Source organism: Myotis yumanensis, unplaced genomic scaffold (assembly GCF_028538775.1).
Source record: "Myotis yumanensis isolate MYYU_CA2020_CCGP unplaced genomic scaffold, mMyoYum1.0.hap1 SCAF_20, whole genome shotgun sequence".
NCBI classification, from domain to species: domain Eukaryota; kingdom Metazoa; phylum Chordata; class Mammalia; order Chiroptera; family Vespertilionidae; genus Myotis; species Myotis yumanensis.
In genome coordinates this window covers 20,086,849-20,111,622 of record NW_027223771.1, presented here as the reverse complement: position 1 = coordinate 20,111,622, position 24,774 = coordinate 20,086,849, and the positions used below count along the sequence as shown (strand labels likewise).

At 39.3% G+C, this 24,774-nt stretch overlaps 1 protein-coding gene across 1 annotated transcript in view; it reads right to left on the bottom strand.

The window, feature by feature from the left end:
* Positions 1-836: 836 nt before the first annotated feature.
* The window catches only part of LOC138998402 (ankyrin repeat domain-containing protein 26-like), a 105,420-nt gene continuing 81,482 nt past the window's right edge, over positions 837-24,774 (bottom strand). The window contains exons 5-9 of the mRNA XM_070400501.1: positions 24,297-24,357; positions 14,803-14,963; positions 4,647-4,824; positions 953-1,723; positions 837-878 (exon numbers count right to left, since the gene is read on the bottom strand). Coding sequence (XP_070256602.1) covers positions 837-878; positions 953-1,723; positions 4,647-4,824; positions 14,803-14,963; positions 24,297-24,357 — 1,213 coding nt within the window. The remainder of the gene's footprint in view (positions 879-952; positions 1,724-4,646; positions 4,825-14,802; positions 14,964-24,296; positions 24,358-24,774) is intronic.

The window sequence follows — 24,774 nt, the reverse complement described above, 5'->3', positions numbered from 1 at the left end:
ATACCAACTCAAATATATAAGATGCTACTGAAGGAAAGGTACTATGTGATACAGCATCTACATTTCAGTTCATCTGGAAATCTGATCTGAACTTAGCTGTCAAATTAATCCACTTAATTGAATCTTAATTTCAAAGTACTCATTTTAGGTAGAGCATTTCCATTTACCTACTTCCTAATAGTTTTAAATTTGGTGACAGAAAGATTTAAATTATTATTCTATCAATGTAAGACCAAATTATAATATAAATCTGCATGTATTAATAGTGTATAATGTAACATCTTAAAATTTCATGGGCAGCAAGTCTTTACTCAAAACAAAGCATCTCTCAGTTCTAAGGTCCATCTACTGACTACAATGTCTGCTTTGAAGCTGATAGAGCAAACATATTTATAAACTATACATTATATATATATATATATATATATATATATACACACACGTATATATATGTGTATATATATATATATATATATATATATATATATTTCAGAGAAGAAGGGAGAGGGAGATAGAAACATCAAAGATGAGAAAGAATGATTAATTGACTGTCCCCTGCACTCCTACTGGGGACTGAGCCAGCAACCGGGCATGTGTCCTTGAGCAAAATTGAACCTGGGACCATTCAGTCCTCAAGTCAATGCTCTATTCACTGAGCCAAACCAGCTAGGGCTATAATATCTACATTTTTAATATTCAACTAGATTCAGCATTTAGCCATCATCAAATATTACTCTGAATTTTCTCTTAGGAAATTTAAAAAATACTTATGTGTCTGGATACTTACATTTCTTTCTGCATTATCATTTTCATACTGAAGTACTGTTTCTTTAAAACTATGCCATTGTTTGAGTAAATCCATCATTATTCCATGCAGCCTAAGAACATACTTTTCATGTTCACAATCAAATATTTTCATGATATCCCGAATCTGATCTTGGGTGTTAATTACCGTCTTTTCTTCTCTGTCAGCTTGGTTGTGATCCTCATCCAGTTGCTGTTGAAGCAACATCATTTCAGTCTGTAGGTGAGAAAGCCTCTCCATTAAGGATTCCTGCTTTCCAATGTCTTTATCCACTTTACCTGGTTCCTTTTGATGCACGTGTCCAGTTTCCTCCTTTTGACACTGTTTTTGACTGAGGTCTCTTTCTACTCCTTCTAAAACCAATGTCCTTTCTTTCAGAGCATCTCTTATGTGGTGAAGCTCAATTTCTAAGCTGCTGTTTTTACTTTCCACTTCAGAAAGTCGTTGAGAAAGAATCTCATTGTTATGTTTCAGGTTAGACATATCCAAATTCATTTTTTCCCATAAACAAAACCATTCATCTCTTACTCTCTGGAAAGCAAGTTCTAGCTCTCTTTTTGATGTCTGACAATGCTCATGATCCTGTACAGCTGTAGCTAGTCTAGACCGATATGATTCAACTTGTGCTTCCAGTCTTCTTCTGTTTTGTTGTTCGATCGCCAGTTTATGGTTTAGCATCATAAGCTCAGCTCTCAGAACTTCAAGCTGCACATTGTGTTGAGATACTCTTTCTGTTATTGTGTTTTGAGGATGGTCCTTCTTTTCTTTGCCAATTGCAATGTTCTCCAAATATTCTTTTCCCATTTCCAGGGTCTGATTTTGTACTGAGTCCATTTCCAGGCTTAGCTTGGCAATTTCATCCCACAACATGCGATTTTCATCCAATTGACATTTTTCTTTTTCAGAACTCTCAGAAACCTAAGGAACACAAAGGAGACTTTTAGCTAAAACATTGAAATCACATGTCATGATAGCCTCTGAAATTAAAGAATAACCTATGTTATAATAAAAGGTTGCAATAAGTGGATATCTCACTGGAAAAAAATAGATTTGGATCCAAACCTCTAACTTTATACAAGCATAAATTCCCCAAAGTTCAAAAATATAATATAATATGATGAATTTTTAAGTGAAAAAATAACAACAGAATTTTAAGAGTCTCAGAATTAGACAGGGTTTTTCTAAATCACCACAAGTCCAGAATGCATTTAAGTAAAAGATGAATAATTTTAATTACACTTACAAATTGAGATGACAGTCTGAACATACCCCACAGGCGAGTAGTATGATCCATGCATATAATAGGATCAACTAAATTTCCCAAAATTCTTTTTGCCCAATATTATCCCATAGATATTCTACTGTTCTAATACTTTTATAGTCATTAATAAAAACTATCTCTGCTAATAACTGATAATCAAGCATTTTCCTGAGCACTTCTATATCCATCAATGAACTCATTCAGTTATCACAATCTGGAATGGAGGGGTTAAAAATATAAGGAAGTTTAGGATTTCCCCCAGGTTTTCAGACTCTACAATTTGTGATCATGCGCCAATCCATAGTTCTCCTCTAGTGTAGATACAGAAAAACAAAAGAAGCCTATTTTTCAAAAAACAGGTAATGAATAATATAAAATTTACAGAGCTCTTTTTAGAAAACCGTGAGATATTTGTTGCTTCAATAACATTTATTTCTTTTTTATGCTGTTTAAATTAGTATTAACTGTGATATGGGGAGGGTGGGTACTCTGATCTACTTTACTAGGAATAAATTACTTACCAATAAATTATTACTAAATATATATTATGGCCCGCATTCTCTTCAGAAGTCCCTTGTATTAAAATGGGATGCTACTTAGAACAAATTGTTAATTTTCTCAAAAGTAGAAGAATGACATCTAAAATATGATCTCTGAACCTGCTATACTTTCCTCCTTACCATCACTGGAAGTGAAAACTAACCTCTATATGAATATATCAAGGAAATGAAATCAACACCAAAATCTGGAACATTTGTTGTGAGTAGCAATACCTTTGAGACCATGGACAACACATTGATTCTTATGGTAAATATTAAAAGCCCTCTCTTTGGATGAGGCCATTGTGCATGCCACTGGTTGAGACAAATGGATTTGAATTAACAATATTATATCCAATGGGCTTCAAAAGCCCTCTCTCTCTCTCTCTCTCTCTCTCTCTCTCTCCCCCTCTCTTATATGCTTTTTAAATCCTCTAGTTTCCATGTGTACAGTATTTTTTTTTAAATATATACAAACTCACACATACATACATTTGAAAATGACTAAATAAACTACCTCAGAGTTAATTTTTTATGGGCTATTTCTTTTTTAAAAATATATTTTATTGATTCTGTTTTTCAGAGAGGAAGTGAGAGGGATAGAAATTTAGAAGCATCAATGAAAGAGAAACATCGACGAGCTGGCTCCTGCACACCCCCTAAGGTACACGCCCTTGACCAGAATTGAACCTGGGCTGTCTTAATTTTGAGCTCTTATTCACATCACATCCACTCTTTGCTACCTAATATTCCCCTTACCCACCCCACCCCATTTATCTAGAAGAAACAGAGAAGTAAAAATAAAAAAAAAATGCAAAACGTATCCTCTTCTCTTTCCCACCTGGACTTTGCATTACAGCCAGATATAGAGGATGCGACAATGTGCATCAGTAGCAAGCAGGAAGCTATCAGTAGCAAGTAGGAAGCTATCCTCTTTCTGCAGGAAGCTATCCTTTCCCCCATTGCCTTTTACAATTTTTTTTCTTTAAGATCTTTAATGGCATAAAAAAGTGGTGGTATTCATAATACATATTAACATGCCCTGGTCAAGGGCAAGTACCTACGGGGGATATGCCAGAAACCAAGGTACATGCCCTTGACCAGAATTGAATCTGGGACCCTTCAGTCCATAGGCCCACGCTCTATCCACTGAGCAAAGCCGGTTAGGGCTCTTACGAGCTATTTCTATCACCTTTGTTTTGCAAAGTTATTTGGTAAGAATTCCATCTGGTAATATGCTGGCCTTCTGTTCTCGAGAAGGTCGCCTCTGAGTGCAATTTTGCTCTTCTACAACCTAGGCCGTGGTCGGCAAACTGAGACTTGTGAGCCACATGTGGCTCTTTGGCCCCTTCACTGTGGCTCTTCCTAAGACTTAAGAGTACCCTAATTAAATTAATAACAATGTACCTACCTATATAGTTTAAGTTTAAAAAATTTGGCTCTCAAAAGAAATTTCAATCGTTGTACTGTTGATATTTGTCTCTGTTGACTAATGAGTGTGTCAACCACTGGTAGGGTCACATTTCATTTCATTTTCAGTCTCCTTTCATTAAGAAAAATTCCAAAGCATAAGAGCAGTACCTTAAATAAACTGTGAAGAGGATGTATCCTCTTAAAGCACAAGGATCTTTCCTTTCCATGGAAAACTAAAATTTTAAGTGATAGCTACATTTGTCATAGAGCAAAAATACAGTATACTGAAATAAAATTCCTTTATGAACATTTGACTAGTTCCATCACCATCTCAAGGCAACTTAGTTTGTATGTTAACATTTATTGAGAGTCAGAATGAACATTTATGCTAATGGGTAGGCTCAATTTATTTTCTATTTCTTCATTTAGAAAACATTTATAGAGCATCTATTAGATGCCAAGGACAGTAATAAGTTACTAATAATTGAAATCATAAAGGTCACAGTTCACATTTTGAATGAGAATATTTTTGGTTTGTTTTAAATTAATAATATACATTAAATGACAGGCTATAACTATTGATGAAGTACTGTTAGAAAGAAGAGATTTTCACCAAAGATAAATTTACCTTATTGTCTCTTATAATCGCCAGTGTGATATCTTGTGCTCTAATCGTGGTTTCAAGTGGGGGGTTCATTTCAACTTCTTTAATTGAGTGCTCTTCTTTTTTCCTTAACTGCACCCTATATTTTTCACATAACAGATCACCCTTTCGTCTCTTCTCTTTTTCTTTTCTTAAGATACACCTGCAGTTAAATATAACCAATGATATGATCCAGTAAGATAAACTGTTATAAGATGTCTTATATAAATCTCATGGTAACCACAAAGCAAAAACCTTCAGCAGATTCACAAAAGATAAAGAGCAGGAATCAAAGCACACTATGGAAAATTTTCAATTCACAAAAGAAGGCAGCATGAGAGGAAGACTGGAACAATGAATGTACAAAACTGCCACAGAAAAACTAGATCGCAGTAGTGAGTCATTACATGCCAATAATTACTTTGTATGTAGATTGAATTCTACAATCAAAAGGCAGAGGATAACATGGGGTCGTGAACACAGAATGCAGTGTACAGATGATGTGTTGTAGAATGTGCATCTGAAACCTGTGTAATTTGTTAACTAGAGACCCCTTAACAAATTCAATAAAAAGAAAGCAAGTAGAGAATGTCTTCACGGATTAGAATAAGACCTAACTATATGCTGCCTACAAGAGACTCAATTCATTCATTTTCTTAATTTCTTAAATATTCAGCTGAGCACAATTCACCATAGCTAAGATCTGGAAACAGCCTAAGTGCCCATCAGTAGATGAATGGATTAGAAAACTGTGGTACATCTACACGATGGAATATTATGCTGCTGTAAAAAAGCAGGAACTCTTACAATTTGCAACAGCATGGATGGAACTGGAGAGCATTATGCTAAGTGAAACAAGTCAGTCAATGAAGGAAAAATACCACATGATCTCACTCATTCATGGATAATAAAGACCATTACAAACTTTTGAACAATAATAGATACAGAGACAGAGCTGCCTCAAACTGATTGTCAAACTGCAGTGGGAAGACCAGGGAGGGTTGGGGGGCAGGAGGGAGGAGGGTAAGAGATCAACCGAAGGACTTGTATGCATGCATATAAGCATAACTAATGGACATAAGACACTGGGGGTAAGGGAGGGCAGGGCAGGGAGGGGGGGAAGGACACATATGTAATACCCTTTGTAATACTTTTAGCAAAAAATAAAAAATTAAAAAAATATTCAGCTGAGATTATGCCCAGTGGTCTTAGCAAGAGGGGAATGGAAAGAGAGACAGACAGACAGACAGTATCAATGTGAGAGAGAACATCGACTGGTTGCCTCCCATACATAGCCAAACCAGAGATCAAACCCACAACCTAGGTATATGACTTGAATGGGAATCAAACCAGTAAACTTTTGGTATAAGGGATGGTGCTGCAACCAACTGAGCCACACAGACCAGGGCTCAATTCATCCTTAGAAACACTTAAATGCTCAGTGTGAAGAGGTGGAAATGTTAACCTTGAACCAAACATTAGACCAATGGATATAACAAACATTTAGAGAGTAGTCATACATTATTAATCACCACCTCAAAGAGATAGCTGCACTCCCATGTTCACTGCAGCCTTATTCACAATAGCCAAGATGTATAACCTATGTGTCCACCAATTAATGAACAGGTAAGAGGATGTGGCATATATGTATGTATGTATGTATGTGTATTAAGTATGTGAATGTACATGTATATGTGTGCTTATATAGTAAATGTGTGTAAACACATATATATATGTGCTCGCACACACACACACACACACACACACACACACACAGTGGAATTTTGCCAGGGAAAGAGAAAGAAGGAAATACTACTGCTAGAGGCAGAAATAGATTGTAGAGGCTAGCTATAGTTATAACAAATATTAATCATGCTCTGTTAAACGAGATCATTTTGTTCTAATTAAAGAAAACATATTCTCATCTGGCAGGGAGTTCCCCACACCCTACTTGAACTTGGACATTAACCAGGAAAAGTGGTCCATCCTCCTTAACTACCTATTATCATGGAAAGATTAACAACCTTGTTGATGAAGCACTGGAGTCCCAGCCTTCATTGGTGTAATCTGTAACCATTATACCCATTTTTATTCCTTCTGCATACTGCCCCATGCCTGTAATACCCATTTTATGGCATTTGCATCATACCCATTCTTATTTCTTTTGCCTACTTCCTCATGTAAGCTTTGTCTTTCCCATAGAAGCAGCTGGCATATGGTGTGGGGGTACAGAATAGATTTTCTTGGATGACCTCCTGCTCTCTCATATTGCCAGCATTATTTAAATAAGTGTCATACACGATTACACCCTGTCTGATGTGCAGCATAGTGCTTATAGTTAACAATACTGTATTACATACTTGACAGTTGCTTAGGGAGTAGATCTAAATGTTCTCACCACAAAGAAAGAATTGGTAACTATGTGATGTAATGGAAATATCAACAAAGAATCCCGTGGTAATCATTTAACAACATAAAAAGTGTATCGAATAAACACACTGTATCCTTTCAAAATATACAATGTTAATGTCAATTATAGCTCAACAAAACTGGAAAAAGTAGAAAATTGAAAAACATAAAAAACCTGCATGTCATTATATACGTAGTTAGAAAATGCAAGAATCCAATTAGTTATGGTTTTCTTTGAAAATGAAATTATTTGGTAACTTTTGCATCTAATCCTATCTAATAATAGAAAAACATGGTAATTAACCATAACTTCGCTACCCTTTCCATTGGCTAAACAGCAAGATATGCAAATTAACAGCTAACCAAGATTGCGGCCAGCAGCAAGGCAACTGAAGTGAACAGGAGGCTTGTTTGCTCCAGTGAAGGATGAAGCCAAGGTTCCCTGCCTGCCGCTGCCGCTGCCAGCCTCTGAACTTGAACTCCAGGAAACTATATTGCAAATATAGAAGCTAAACAAAACCCAGAAACCTGCTTTCAGCCAGCCGAGATCTCAGAGCTGGAGTTGCAACAAAGTTTCAAATACAGAAGGTAAACAAAGCCCCAAACCTGCTTTCAGCAGCCGAGGTCTCAGAGCTGGAGCTGAGCCTTAGAGCTAAAGCTGGCTCTCAGTTCCAGTGACAGCCATAGAAGGTAAATAAATCCCAGAATAAAAATGGAAAAAGAAAAAAAAACACAGAGTTTTGGAGCTTCAGTCACCTGCCAGCCTGAAAACTGCCCTCAACCCTCACCCAGACTGGCCAGGCACCCCAGTGGGGACCCCACCCTGAAGAGGGTGTGACCAGCTGCAAACAGACATCATACCCTCACCCAGACTGGCCAGGCCCCCAAGGGGGACCCCCACCCTGATCCCGGACACCCTTCAGGGCAAACCAGCTGGCCCCCACCCATGCACCAGGCCTCTATCCTATATAGTAAAAGGGTAATATGCCTCCCAGCACTGGGATCAACGGAACCGCAAGGCCTCCCAAACCTGGGATCAGCGGGGCTGCGAGGCCTCCCAGGACCGGGATGAGTGGAGCAGCGAGGCCTCCCAGCACTGGGATCAGTGGAGCCGCAAGGCCTTCTGAACCCGGGATCAGCAGAGCCGCAAGTCCTCCTGGCACCGGGACCTGTGGAGCCTTGAGGCCTCCTAGGACCGGGTTCAGCTGAGCAGTGAGGCCTCACTGCCCCAATGTCAAACGGAGCAGCAAGGCCTCCCAGCACTGGGATCAGCTGAGCTGTAAGGCCTCCTGGCCTCTGGAGCAGCATGACAGGGGGCAGCGCACAAACACCCAGGTCGCCCTGCAGCTGTGTGTGTGACAGGGGGTTGGGCCACAACCTCCCTATTCCCTCTGCTCTGTTCCTGACAGGGGAAGGCACCCCAATCCCCTGGTTGACCCTGCTCTGTGCCTGATAGGGGGGAGCTCCCTAACCCCCCAAAAGGCCCTGCTCTGTGTGTGACACTGTGTGGCGCCCAACCCCGCCATGGGCCCTGCTCTGTGTGTGACCAGGTGGAGCCACAACCTCCCCATTGGCCCTGCCCTGATTGTGACAGGGGGAGCACCCCAAACCCCTGATCAGCCCTGCTCTGTGTGTGACAGGGGGCGTTGCCCCAACTCCCCTATCGGCCTTACTCTGTGCATGACAGGGGGGAGCTCCCCAACCCCCTGATCAGCCCTGCTCTGTGCGTGATGGGGCACGGAGCCACAACCCCCCTGATGGGCCCTGCTCTGTGCGTGACAGTTTGCTGTGCCCCAACCCCCTGATCAGCTGGCTCTGTATGTGACAGAGGTGGCACCACAACCCCCTGATCGGCCCTGCTCTGTGCGTGACAGGGGGTGGTGCCGCAACCTCCCCATTGTCCCTGCCTTGAGTGTGACAGGGGGAGGCGACCCAACCCCCCAATCAGCCCTGCCCTGAGTGTGACTGAGGGTGGCATCACAACCTCCTGATCCGCCTTGCTCTATGCATGATGGGGGCAGCGCCCCAACTCCCCAATCAGTCCTGCTCTGAGCCCGACCAGGGGCTGCGGTAAAGGCACCTAGGGATTGTGCCTGCCCTCTGCTATGCAGGAGCGGGCCTAAGCCAGCAGGTCCTTATCTCCTGAGGGGTCCCAGACTGTGAGAGGGCACAAGTGGGGCTGCGGTATACCCCACTCCCGCCAGTGCAGAAATTTTTGTGCACCAGGCGTCTAGTCTTAATATAAAAAGCTAAATTTACCAACAGAAAAGTATATTTCCTTTTTTTAATGGAATACATGCATGCATAGGAATATCATGATTATATACCTCCACAAATGTACAACAATGCCTGGCTGGGTAGCTCAGTTGATCTGATCATCATCTTAGACACGAAAAGGTTGCCAGTTTGGTTCCCTGTCAAGGCACCTACCGGGTTTTGGGTTCAGCCCCTGGATGGGAAGCATACCGGGGACAACCATTGGATGTTTCTCCCTCACACTGATGTTTGTCTCTGTCTCTCAAATCATTAAGAATATACCCTTGGGTAAGGAATGAAATAAAATTATAACCTACATATAGTCACACAAATTACTCTCCTGGTTAAAACTAAACATTTAAACACTAAGCATCAATGGATGAACATCGACCCATGAATCAAGAGGTCACCAGACCAATTCCCAGTCAGGGCACATACAGGGTTGCTGGCATGATCCTTAGTAATGGGCATGCATGAGCCAGCTGACTGATGATTCTCTCTCATCATTGATGTTTCTCTCTCTCTCTCTCCCTTTCCCTTCCTCTCTTTCTAAAATTAATTGAAACATATTAAAAAGGATCTCCCTGAGAGCAATTATTAAACAATTCCTCTTGACCCAAACTTCAAAAATAAGTCTATAATTATTGAATATGAAATAGTTTTTATTTTGAACATAGCAGATGGATCTGTACGTACCAAGGTTTTGGGTTCAATCCCTAGCTGGAAGGCCTGTGGAAGGCATGTACTTTGAGTGAAATAGGCAATTAGAAGGTATTGACCAGAGGAACAATATAATCTGACTTACCTTTTAATAGGCCTACTGTGTTTAGATTTGAACAAAAGACTAGAATTGATGTAGGAAAGTAAATAAAAAGAAGAAGGAAGGACAGAGGCAGAGAGGAAGGGAGGGAAGAAGAAAGGAGGAAGGAAAAGAGGAAGGAAGGAAGAAAGGAAGGAAGGAAGGAAGGAAGGAAGGAAGGAAGGAAGGAAGGAAGGAAGGAAGGGAGGAAGGAAAAAGTAAGAAGAAAATCAATAGTCAATTAGTTGACTATTAAGCTAATCTAGATAGCAGATGTTAGTGACCTGGCCTGGAAGATGTGATTGGATTCTGGATATACTGGTACAGTAAACTCTCGATTTTTGTGGACCTTGAATTAACAGACTTCGGATTTAACAGATAAAACTTCTGGTCTGTGTGTCATATGTGAATATTAATGAATGCAACCATTAAATAAAAAATGCAATCAAGATTTGCTTATAATTAAATTAACAGGTAATTTTTTGTGATTAATTCAGCTATTTTTAACAAATTTTATCAAATAGGCCATATGTTGTAAAACCACTAGAGTAATTTCACCACTTATCAACAACGATAGTCTGTGTGTTTAAATCCACGAGTCACTGCTCCTAAACAGTGTTAGGCAAATGATCAGGACGTGATCACACCACATGGCATGTGGGTAGTTGGTTTTGTTGGTGAGTGGAGTGACTTTCTGCAGAAGTTTTAACATGTGCCGCCTTCATTCCCAAGTGCACTGAGCCGTGCCCCAGCCATGTGCATTTGCTCATTCTTGGTGACTGGAACTCCTAGTCCTATTCAGTATAAAGTTAAAATTATGTATGTATCTTAAAACACATCATTCCAACCCTGACCTTAAAATACAATTATGGCAACCAAATGAATAGCTGCAAAAAGTTTTTAGAGGAAGTAATGGTTGTATTGCAGAAGGAAGGCAATGATGAACATACAAGAGGACAGCGTACCTTACAACACTTACGGTTTCAAAGAGTTACCATTTAAAATCAGCAATCTCTGAATTTTGCTGCAGCATGAAAAGAAGTGAAAGTACAAACCAAGGAAAATGGTTGGAAGAATTTGCTTGATGAGGAAGGGAGACTTGCATTTAGAAGGTGCTGAAGATTACTGATTACTATGGGATAACACAGAATATTGGTGGAGAAGTAGTAGCTGAGGAAGTTGTTTTAACAGCGGTTAGAAGATGAAGGTGACCCTGGGTATCACACTATGACTGAAAGTGAAGAAGCAGATGAGGTTCTGACCTGGGAAATGAGGATGGGAGTGAAGATGAGGAGGAAGAAGAAACAACACGCCTCAAACACAAAGTTATCATCGCTTGGATCCCATCTCCACAATCTAATAACATTTATTGACAAGCCATCAGATAAGAAAATTCAGCTTCATTAAACCCATTTTCAAAATATTAGGGAGGTAATTATAAGAAAAAAACCAGCAGACTTCAAATGTTTAAGCTAAACAGGATAGTTTTTTCAAAGCAGGATTACCTAAAGCAAGCCCCTCAAGATCACACATTAAAGTGATACCTCAATTGGAGTGTCGGGATATATCATCGCCCAAAAACGATTAAAAGAAAAACTTTTTTTCTGTTCTAATAAAATTAAAATTTTGTTTGTTTTTAGAACATTGTTCATTTGTTGAGTTAAATATAATTAAAATGTATTTTCTGGTTATTTCCATTTAGATTGTGTACTTATTACACTCTCAAAACTACAGTGAATATATTAGCAATAATGACTTTGGAAAACTTCTCTGTGAAATTAAAATTTTCATACATACAAATGTGTCTACATATGTAAAAGCCGGTAAGCTCATGTGTAAATTTTTTCACATACACATTCAGAAAACCTACTTTACTGTATATAACTGACTTTCATCTTTAAAGTATACCCCTTGCCCGAATTAGTCCCTTATATTCAGGTTCCACTGAATTTTGAAAGTAATCTCACAAGATCTCCTGACACATTACTTGATCCCAAGTAGGGGGTGTGCAGGAGGAAGCCTATCCATATTTCTCTCTCATCATTGATATTTCTATCTCTCTTTCTCTCTCTCCTTTCCTCTCTGAAGTCAAGAGAAATACATATATTTTAAAAAGAGAGATTAAGCCAACAGTTTGATATATAGGTCTGGCATTAAGGAGTGAGATCTGGGCTGGGGATATATTTTGAAGATCATTAGTATATCCAAGGTAGGAAAAGTCAATTTTGGTAGGAAAAAAGACCAAAGACTGAATCCCAGGACATTTGAACGTGTAAAGGTGGGAGATGAGGAGAAGCCAAACGACTAAGAGACAGGCTAGGCAGGCAAGGGGGAAACCAGGTGAGTGTGTTTTCACCCCTGAAAACTCAAAGTCCTGAAAGTCAAATGAAAAAAGAGTTTTCCATTGGGTCAAACATTGCTGATAAGTTATGTAAAACCAGGTCTAAAACATTATGTCTGGATTTATTAGAGGAAAAACAAGTACTAACCTTGAGAAAAACAATTATATAGAAGAGGAGGGGACTGAAAATTACTAGAGTGGGCTCAAGAGTGCATGGAAGGGAAATTGGAATCAGTGAGTATAGATAGCTCTTTGAAGGACTTTGTAGCTAAATGGCATGACCTTGGATGACCTCATCTTCATGTTTAGCTGTATCTTTCAATCCTTTCATAGCGACTAGGAAGGATTTCGTAATACTTACAAGTTTTTTCATATAACCGTGACATTCCACGGTTTAAAACATGCAAAATTTACAATACTGTACAAGTAAAAGAACCCATGAAATTTCTGTAGATATTTAATATTATATAACCTGATTGTGATGTTTCTCATGCTTACAAAGATCACAGAAGGATTTCTTGCTAGATGAAAATCATCCAACTCTAGAATATGTGACACTACTCAAATGTACAAAGTACACTGTAATTAGTCATATTAAACTGTAACAGAAATAAAGGGGGAAACATGCAGGTAATATTCTTACTTTATAAACTGAATTTTTGTCAATTGTGTAATATGTTAAAAAATTGGGTGTGGTGCATACTGAAATCTGTTCTCCTCAAAAAGGAAAGATAAAGGCATGCATGCAGGGTACCTTCCAAAAAGAAGATTCACTAAATTAGGAGCCCTATGGTTTATAATGCAACGGGTCAGCAAACGAATGCCTGCACACCAAATCCAGCCCAGAGGCATCTGGCACTTTAGAGAAAAGGTCTGTCAGCCCTTCACCTAGCAGATTAATCCCTTGATGTGTTTTAATAGGTTTTACACATCATGCTGAAATTTGTAGATAAGAAATGGAACAAATTGCCTTGTGAAATCACTCAGCTTTCAGATTAATTTGTGTGCCCAATATTTGAGCACTCAGGTATTAGGAAGAAAACACAAAAATTTAGTAGCTAGCAATTCAGGTGGAAACAAAGTAGAGTGACAGCGTAGCATATAACTTCCTTTTATAACTGAACAGATATCAAGAGTATTCTCACAAAATTTGCTTAACACATGCCATTAAACCCAAATGCTTTAAATATAAGTCAATTGTGAAACAATCAGTACACTGTAGGCCAGAATTACCCCCATTTTTCCAGTGGCTGCATACTACATTATTTTTTGGGTATAAAAATGTATTACCTTATAAATAGGAATTTACAATAACTACAACATTTCTGTAAGCAATGTTGTAATAAATAAACATATATATGTATATTTATGTTAGTATCATTAATGCATAAATGTATATTATATATCCTTAACATCTGCCATAACATATATATATGCATATATATGTGTGTCTGTGTCTGTGTGTGTGTGTGTGTGTGTGTGTGTGTGTGTGTGTGTAATGCATATAATGACCTATTGCTGCAGAGGTGGGAGAGGCTCCTGCCACTGCTGCTGCTCTGGCCAGCCCTGAGCCCAACTTCTGGCTGAGTGGTGCTCTCCCTGTGAGTGCACAATGACCACCAGGGGGCAGCTGTTGTGTTGAGCATCTGTCCCCTGCTGGTCGCTGCATATCATAGCCACTGGTCATTCTGCAGTTCAGTTGATTTGCATATTACCCTTTTATTATATAAGATATTGCAAAATGATCACCACATTTAGTCTACCTTCTGTTCCTATACATATTTACAGAATTTTTTTTCTTGTGAAAGGAACTTTTAAGATATATTCTCTTAGACACTTTCTAATATGCAATACCATATCATTCACTATAGTCACCAAACTGTATATTACATCTCCATGATGTATTTATTTTATAGCTGATAATATATAATTGATGTCCTTAGAATGTGTATATGTGTGTATATCCAAGTCATGTTTTCCCGTAGGATTTAGTACTGGAAGTGAAGTTATTGGGATAAAGGAATGACATACTTAAAATTTTGAAACTAACTCAATTACCATTTGAAAAAGATTTGCCAATTTCATGTACCAGTAGTGCAGGGGAGTGCATTTTCCTCCACTGTGCCAATTCTGGTTGTTATTTTTTTAATAAAATATTTATCATTTTAAATTAAAAAATTGGTATCTCATTGTTTGTGGATTTACACTTTTCCAGGGAAGGATCAATCTCCCTAGTAAACATATAAAGTGTGTTAATCATGAATATCTGCTCCAATTGGAATTTGTTTTATAGGAAAAGAATAATTATCTACTATTAAATATTGCTGTAGGCTTACCTGTCAGAATCTTCATTCTCCATAATAGGAAGCTGCTGCTTCTCAGTTTGTACAACTTCGCTTTGTTGACTCCATGCATCACTGTCATCATCAGCAGCATTATACTTGGTTCCTGTCACTTTCTTTTTACTGTTTTTCTGCTTCTTCTTTACTTCTTCAGCCTTTGATGAAAGTTTGATATTAAGGATATTGCTATTACCTTAGTCATTAAAGAGACTGTTTATGTTTTCATTAATTTTATCATTTGGCTCTTAGTTTAATTGCCTTTAATCAATAAAAATATTTTGTGTTTTTATCGTTATAGGTCATTGAAGCTGTAAATTCTGCTTCATTTGTGTTTTAGTAAAGAAGCAGAATTTTCCAAGATTTTACAGGGCTGTCTTAATTTGGAGCTCTTATTCACATCACATCCACTCTTTGCTACCTAACATTCCCCTTACCCACCGCACCCCATTTATCTAGCAGAGTCAGAGAAGTAAAAGTAAAAAAAAATGAAAAATGTGTCCTCTTTTCTTTCTCACCTGGGTCTTGTATTACAGCCAGATTTCAAGGATGTGACAATGTGCGTCAGTAGCAAGTAGGAAGCTATCCTCTTTCTGCAGGAAGCTATTCCTTCCCCCATTGTCTTTTATAATTTTTTTCTTTAAGATCTTTAATGGCATAAAAAAGTGGTGGTATTCATAATAAGTATTAACAAAAGTTTACCACAACAGTGTAGCAGAGTGAAACCAATGGATTGATGGTTAATGGAATGCTCCACTAATGTCACAATCACTATAAAATCTTATAGCTAGAGGACATAGAAGTAGTTATCTACTTACTTTAGCCCATATTCACTGATAATGGGAATAAAACCAAGGTTTAATGATCTGTCCAAAGTTCCTAAAGATGCATTACCTAGCACTTTATGGCAGCAAAAGAAAGGCTATCGATAATAATAAAAGCATAAGATACTAATTGGACCGGACAGCCAAACGACCTTCCACACGTCATCCTGGACGTCCTTCTGGATGAAGCCACCATGGTGGGGGCCAAGGCAGAGGTGGTTAGGGAGTATTGGGCAGGTAGGCAGAGGGGTTATGAGCAATCAGGCAGGCAGGTGAGCAGTTGGGGGCAAGAAGGCAGGCAGCTAAATGGTTAGGGGTGATCAGGCAGGCAGGTGAGTTGTTAGGGGTGATCAAGCAGGCAGCTGGGTGGTTAGGGGTGATAATGCAGGGAAGCCAGTGGTTAGTGGCAATCAGGCAGTCAGGCAAGCAGTTAGGTATAATGAGGTAGGCAGGCAAGTGGTTAGGGATGATTAGGCAGTCAGGCAGAGTGGTTAGGGCCAAGCAGACAGGCAGGTGAATTATTAGGGGTGATCAGGCAGTAAGGTAGGTGGGAGGTTAGGAGTCAGTGGTCCCGGATTGTGAGAGGGATGTCTGACTGCTGGTTTTGGCTTGATCCTGCTATGGGAGGTGTCCTGGATTGCCAGAGGCTGCAGGCCAGCCTGAGAGATGACCCCACCCCAGTTTCTGAATTGCGTGCATCAGGCTTCTAGTCCTATATAATAAAAGCCTAACATGCTTAGTGTCTAGTCATCTAGTCAGCCATTCAACCAATCAAGGTGCAATATGCCAATGATATGCTAAGGTTGCTCAATTGCTCGCTATGATGTGCACTGACCACCAAGGGGCAGATGCTCTGACCAGTTGGTTAGCTTGCTGCTGGGATCCAACTGATTGAGCCTGAGAATGATGGCTGGACATGCCCCTGGAGCTTTCCCGTGGTCCCTTCCCACCTGGCCAACATCCCATGTTCTGCTCCAGGCCGTATCATGCACCAGTAGGGTCCCTTTGCCTGGCCTGTGCCCTCTTGGGACCCTTTGAGGTATGTTTGAGAGCCGGTTTTGGTCTGACCTTGTGCATGAATTATTGCACTGGGCTTCTAGGAATTCTATAATACTGAATCAAATAAATAAACAGAAAATTTCATCAAATTAACCAGGGAAATTAAGTATGACTTTTGAAAAGTAATTTATTGCCTTAGTGCAGTGATTCTCAATCATCTGGCCCTTTAAATACAATTCTTCCTGTTGTGACCCAATCACAAAATTATTTTCATTGCTAATTCATAACTGTAATGTTGCTGCTGTTATGAACTGTAATGTAAATATCTGATATGCAGGATGGTCTTAGGCGACCCCTGTGAAAGGGTCATTAGACCGCCAAAGGTGTTGCGACCCACAGGTTGAGAACCGCTGCCTCAGTGTCATGAGAGTGCTCATCCACTTTTTCAAATAAAGGAACATAATGTCTCAACTTTTTTTCCACCTCAAAACTCAGTTTTCTTTTTTAGAGACAAATATTGAGTTTATAGCTAATAATTCATGTGACCTATATGATACATACGTGTCAAAATGATAATTGCCATGATTTTATTTTTGGAGGGTATTCTACGTTTCTGTATTTTAATCTTTCCATTACAGTTCACATTCAACATTATTTGTATTAGCTACAGTTGTGCCGCATAGTGGTTAGACAATCAGATACTCTACAAAGTGGTCCTCCTGATATTTCAAGTGCCCACATGACACCACCTATACTTATTACAATAGGATTGACTACATTCTCTACCCTGAACTTGACATCTCTGTGACTATTCTGTCACTACCATTTTTTACTTTTTAATACCTTTACTTTTTGCCCAGTCTACTGACTCCCTTCCTTCTCACATCCATTGGTCAGATGTGTTATCTATGAGTCTCTCTTAAATTTCTTAGTTCATCAATTTTGCCCTTTACATTCCACATGTAAATGAAATCAGATGGGACTTATCTTTCTCTGTCTGACATACTTCACTTAGAATAATGCCCTCTAGGTCCATCCATGCTGTCACAAATGGTAAGGTTTCATTACTTTTGGCAGTACCATACTTTATTAAACAACACAATGTAAAGCTTTGACTCAACAAACACTTCTGAGAGTGGTGATAAACGTATTTGTGGAAGTTTATATGTTTGTTAGTAAAATATCTCAATAAAATTACAATGGTGATGTACAGTCCAGGTGGGTACTTCAAATATTGGGGAGACTAATTTGTAAAGTATATGATTATCTAACCATTATGCTGTTCATGTGAAACTAATATAAAATAATATTGAATGTAAGCTGTAACTAACATGAAATAAAAATATCCTGAATGATCATATTAGAATTCTAAGTTCCAAGGTTTTGAGTAAACCATAGAAGATTGTACACACTATAGCACAAAATAGAGGAGTTTAGCTGGGGGATATTTGTTTATAACCCTTCTCCCAGTTATAGCTTCTTTTCATTTTATTATTTCTGGGATGCAATTTATGGTTTGTTCTTTAAAAATATATTTTATTGATAGTTTACAGAGAAGAAGGGAGAGGGATTGAGAGCTAGAATCATCGATGAGAGAGAAACATCAATCAGCTGCCTCCTGCACACCCCCCACTGGGGATGTGCCAGCAACCAAGGTACATGCCCTTGACCAGAATCGAACCTGGGACCCTTCAGTCCGCAGGTCGACACTCTATCTGCTGAGCCAAACTGGTTAGGTCAATTTATGGTTTTTTAAATTGATTTTAGGAAAACAGCATAGGAGAGGGAAAGAGAGAAACATCCATGATTATACGAGAATATTTTCCTATACTCCTGCTATTTAGTTGACAGAATATATATATATACAATTGCATAATTAGACAACCTCATTTTACATACAATATATTTTTCAGGAGTGGATTATCAGAATGAATCAGAGAATTGATACAGAGAGAAAACAAAGAGTAACAGCAAGTGAAATTCTACCTCTTTTGGAAGTTGAGCTTTCTCTTTTTCCCCAGTCAGCTTCTTTACTTTTAACATTTCTATATCATTCTTAAGACTTTGCATATCTTGCTTTAGTTTTTCAATTACAGATACTCCAGATGTTCTGTCATTGTGCAGTGCAGAGGAACTCACATCTTTTAATCTAGAGTCCATGCTTGTACAATAATTAGCATTGAAATTATCTGCACATAATGGATTATGGAACAAGTCTTGATTTGGCTTTGATTCCCTATTAATATTTGTAATAGCAGGCATATCGTGGTTTTTTACTTCAGTGATGAGTTTTGTTCCATTCCAGCAGGGAAGCTCCAATTCAGGATGGCTTTTTGGATCATGAGACTGAGGTGTAGGTCCGATGCCTAATTTCCAATCTGTGGTATTTGGGTTCATATTTTTTGTCATCTGCATAGCAAACGCTTGGTCTTCTTTCACTCCAGATGTAACTACTAGGGTCCTTACTTTTTTATTTTCTGTATCGTTATAAATACTCTGCTTATTTTTGTTTAAAACTTGCTCAGCATTAGGTTTGTGATCATTTTCAGAGTGTAATTCCTTTTCTCTTAAAGAAAGCTCAGAAGAAGAGTCCCATGGAGAGTCTTCCGGGGACCCGGTGTGTCCATGAGATGGAGAAATAATTTTGAGAGTGGTTTCTTCTCGTTTAGGAAATGTTTGTAATGCTGCAGAGATAGACTTTCCAAATGCACCTTTTCCCTCACAATCAAGCATTTTCCTTGTCAAATTTGAATGCATTTGTCTTAAGCTTGCCTCGTCTTTAGAGTTGTCACTTAGTGGCTCTTCCTCACGACAATCCGTTTTTTTGAATTTTACAGAAAATTGATGTGACTTCTGCTTTGACTCATCTTTGGAAAGCTGTAAATTCTTCTTGTCTCTAATGTGCCTTGCTTGATGCACATTTTCCTCATCCTTTTGCACAAAAGAGTGTCCTGAATATGAAGATGTATCCTCTTTGTCACATGCCTTGTTTATTTGTGATTCTTGAGACATTTTTTCCAGATGCAACGGTGGGCGATGAATATGCTTTCTTTGAATTTTAGATGTCTTGGCTGTCAGGGTATGTGTTTCTGAAATAACTTTATCCTTAAGTAATCAAGTGTGGACAAAGAAACATTAGAATATACTTTAAAATTACTGTTAGAATTCTTAATCTATGTTTACCTATTCCCAAAATCAATAATTGTAACTCAGAAGAAAAAGAAAGGAAAATCTTGACTTGGTCTAAATTAATATAAAAACATATGCCCTCAAAACTAATTGTCACACTATTGGAATCAAAGAATTCATTAGGTGCTAAATATATCAGAAATAAATTAGTAGCTGAATTTTAACATTACAATGCCTTCCTCACTTAAAATATTTCACCTCACCATATCCTAAATAGTGAGTCCCTCTAGTGCATTTCAGAATTTTTCAGTGTGATCCAAGACGTAGGCAAAGTAGGAGAAAGTGACACTCACTTTCTCCATGGACCAGATAGGAATTACAACTCAATTATATAACTACCAACTTGAATAACCAACTGAAGACTAGCTGATTATCAGTATTATAACCAAGGATCTATAGAAGAAGCCTCCAGCACAGGGAGGGCACCCAGAGGCCATCCCCTCAGCGCTCTCTACCAGCGCCACACAAAGCAGTCTCCTCACATGACTCCCAGGACAGAGATTCAATTGGGCTGGCCCCACATTCACTTGTGATGGATGAGAATGCAGAGGCATGTCTCAGCGCAGTGGTCCCCCTGACGAGCTTGTTGTCTCAGCCCCATGCTGGGCTTCCAGCCCTGAGAACCAGAGCCTGGAAGAGGAGCCCACAGGACATCTGGCTGTAAAAATCAGCAGGGATTTTGCCCTCCAGGAAGAGGTAGGATTCTGCTAGAAATCCAGGAGCCCTCACAAATGACCCAGCTCACAAGTATCCTTCCCACCACCTACCTTGGGCCTATGAAGAAAGGGTGGCTCAGAGTGGCCTGGGAGTCATGTGAGGAGACTGCTTTCTGTGACGCTGGTAGAGAGCGCTGAGGGGATGGCCTCTGGGTGCCCTCCCTGTGCTGAGTCCCTCTCCCACAATGATGACAGCTGTCATCACACCTGATGTCATGCCCTCCCTTCCTATGGCCTTTGCCTGGGGAATGTTCTAGACCATTGCCCTGAATCCTTTCCCCCCATCCTGTGGAGCTACTTGCTTCAAAGGAGTGTGGGCCCATGGTGTTTCATGGAGATCTCTTTAGCAGGTCTGGGTGGCTTCAGGGGGTGTCTGAGACTGAGTTGTGTGACTTTGGATGGGGGGGGGGTCTTTATTCCCTTACTGATCTAACTAAAGCCACCATTCCAGTGCTGAGCCCTCCCTTCATACAGCCAAATCTTGATCTTTGGGCCTCGATGAATTTTGATAGCCTTCCCTTAATGTCTTCCTGAGGACGCACCCAAGCACAGCAGTCCATGGGTATCTGGTGGCTGATAAGTGGCATTTGTGTACCCTGGGACTTGTGCTGAGTGCCCTGACACCCAAAAACAAAACGGAGTTTGAATCTGTATCAACATGGTAAACACCATTTGCACCTACCTGATGAGTCACTTACCTCATGCAACTCACATACCAATGGGCACTCTTTCAGTGAATGACCCCAACAGAAAGCTTGTAGGCAGAGATGGATCTCCAAGTGACACGGGCTTTTTGCTCAGCTGCCCCATGGGCTGGATGCTGGTGGAAGGAGGCATTGCTGTGCAGCTGGCCCCTCCCAGGTGCACCTGGGCCCAGCAGAGGCAGTCACAAATACTGGATCTTTTTACAGCTCCACACAGGTACCCCAAGGGAAATCAGAGGCAGAGACTGACAATGACTTGCAGAAGAGTACCTTCCAAGAAGCCCCAGAACCAACAAACCTGAGAGTTAGGTGGGGGGACTTGAGAGCATGACCCAATTAAATCCACAAGCAGAACACCCAAATGAAGATCGGGGCATACAGCAAACTGAGCTGGCATGAATTGCTCAACATAGGGTCAACTTTGCACAGCAGCTTGTGTACCGTGTATAGTCAGCCAGCTTGAAGATCAACCCATTCCACAAGCAGGCCAACAGCTATCAAGGGTTTAAAAAGGGGGGTTCACAGAACACACACAAGTGACATTCCAGGAGCACCTAACAGAGGTGATCAGAAAGATTGTGCCAATGAGATTCAAAGACACCTAGTACATAAGGCCATTATTCCAAGACTAGGATGCAAAGCAGATCTAACTAATATACAGAAACAAATAGCGAGAGGCAGACAAAATGAGGAGACAAACATGCCCCAAATGAAAGAACAGAGAAAGTTTCAAGAAAAAATATCTAAATGAAATGGACGGAAAATACGCATCAGATACTGAGTTCAATAACATGGTTACAAAGATGCTCAAGGAATGTAGTAATAACTTCAACACAGAGATAGCAATTATTAAAAATGACCAAGATTCCACATAAATAACCACTCAGAATTGAAGAGTACAATATCTGAAATGAAGAATACAGCAGAAGGAATCAATGACAGATTAGATGAAGCAAAGAATAGGAATAGGATATTTGACTTAGAAGACAAGGTAGCAGAAAGCACCCAATTATAGCAGCAAAAAAAAAGTTCTGTTTTTCTTTTAAAAATCAGCTAGTTTCAATGACATCAGGGACAACACAAACCATAGTAACATCCACATTGTAGAGAAAGAGGAGAGAAAGTGCAGAAAATTGAGAACCTATTTGAAGAAATAATGACTTGAAACTTCCCTGGCCTGTGAAAAATAAGGATCACAAGTACAGGACACAAAGAGTCCCATGTAAGATGAATTCAAAGAGGCCCACTCCAAGACACTTCATAATTAAAATGGCAATGCTTAAAGACAAAGAGAGGATCTTAAAGGCTTAAAGAGAAAAAGTAGATAGTTAACTACAAAAGAGTGCCCATAAGACTGTCAGATGTTTTCTTGGCAGAAACATTTCAGGCTGGTAGGGATTGGCATAAAATATTCAAAATTATGAAAAAGAAGGACCTACAACCAATACTAATCTACCCAGCAAGGCTATTATTAAAAATTGAAGAAAAAATAAAGAGCTTCCCTTGTAAGCTAAAGGAGTTAATCATCGAAAACACACACACAAAAAAAAAACAACAGTATTAAAGGGAATGTTAAAGGGACTTCTACAGAAAGAAGAAGAAAAAAAGAAGGTGAAGAACATAATTATAAAGAATAAAATGGCAAAAAATATGTACCCATCAATTATAACTTTAATTGTAAATGGTTTAAATGCTCTAATCAAAGGCATAGAATAGATGAATGGATAAGAAAATAAGAGCCCTACTTGTGGTGTCTAAAACAGACCAACCTTAGTGAAAATACACACAGATTGAAAGCAAAGAGAAGAAAAATTATATTTCTTGAAAATTCAAACTAAAAAGGCTATGGCATGGTAACTCAATTGATTAGAGCATTGTCCTGATGTGCAAAGTTTGCAAGTTCAATCTTTCATCAAGGCATACACAAGAAACAACCAATGAATGCATAATTAAGAAGAATACCAAATCAATGTTTCTCTCTCTGTGTCTCTCCTCTCTCTCTCTCTCTCTCTCTCTCGCTCTCTCTCTCTCTCTCTCTCACACACACACACACACACACACACACACACACACACACACACACACACCTGAAAACCTACAAACACATGGAGGCTAAATAACCTGTTACTAAACAGTGAATGGATTAACAATGAGATCAAGAAAGAAATCAAAAGATACCTGGAGACAACTGAAATGAGAACATGACAACCCAAAATCTGTGGAACAGGGAAAGCAGTCCTAAGAGTGAAATTCACAGCAATGTAGGCCTATCTCAAGAAACAAGAAAGTCTCAAATTAACAATGTAACCTTTCACCAGAAGACCAGTTTTAAATGAGCCTATTGTGTTGTTTTTAAAGGTGTAACATGATCTTAATTCAATTGATTGATTAATTATTATTATGACAGTTTTCTTTTTGTAGTGAATATAGTTCACCAAACACAAAATAAACCATTTTAATGTGAAAAATTCAGTAGCATTGGGTCCATTTACAATATTGTACAATGATGACCTCGATCTAGTTCCAAAACTTTTCAGCACTCCAGAAGAAAGCCTCATTCTCATGAAATAGAGACTCCCCATTCCCCCTACCGCAGTCTCTGATTTCTATCTCTGTGTAGTTACTTATTATGGAAATTACATATAAAAGGAATCAGGCAATAAAATAAACATATTTTCTGGCCTGGCCTATGTGGCTGAGTTGGTTGGAACGTCGCCCCATGCACCAAAGGGTCATGGGTTCAATTTTCAGTCAGGGCACATACCCAGGTTGTCACTTCAATCCCAGTTGGGGCTCAGGGCAAGGAAACCAGTCCATGTTTCTCTCTCATGTCAGTGATTCTCTTTCTTTCTCTCTCTCTCTTCCTCTAACCCTTCCTCTCTCTCTTAAATCAATTTTTAGAAAAGCATATCTTGGTTGAGAATTTAACAATAAAAAGACTAATTTTGCATTAGAAACATAAATCAATGATAGGTAGGCTCCTACAAAATTATAAGAGTAAGCACCACACAAAATTAAATTGACAGCAGGAAAATTAATTTCACAAGAGAGCACTTTACCTTCAAGTCTTCATTGCATGATGTCGACCTTGAATCATCAATGCCAGGTTTGCTGCAAAGTCTTTACAGTAATATATACAACAAAATGAGTGAGTTTACTTCTTTAAAACAAGCAACAAAAAATTTAAGTTTAAGATAAGCCACCTGCATATCAAATAATGATTCCTGATATAATTAATGTTGAGGCTCTATTTACAAAAAGTTTCAGTGTTACCCAACTCCATTTCTGATTTGACATCTAGGCCTGCCCCTGCCCAGTCCTCCATGTACATGGAAAGCACATCAGCTAATTGGGAAACCAGGTAAGGGGAGAAGACACCTGCCTTGGGCCATAGATCTATAAAGTTCAGCAATCTCCATTCCCTAGGACTCAAGGGGACGTAAGCCCCACTCTGTGAGTCAGGCAGAGGAGACCACAGTCCTTTATGCGATCAAAAGAATCTTTCCAGTGGCTCAAATTCTATTCATATTTTTCTAA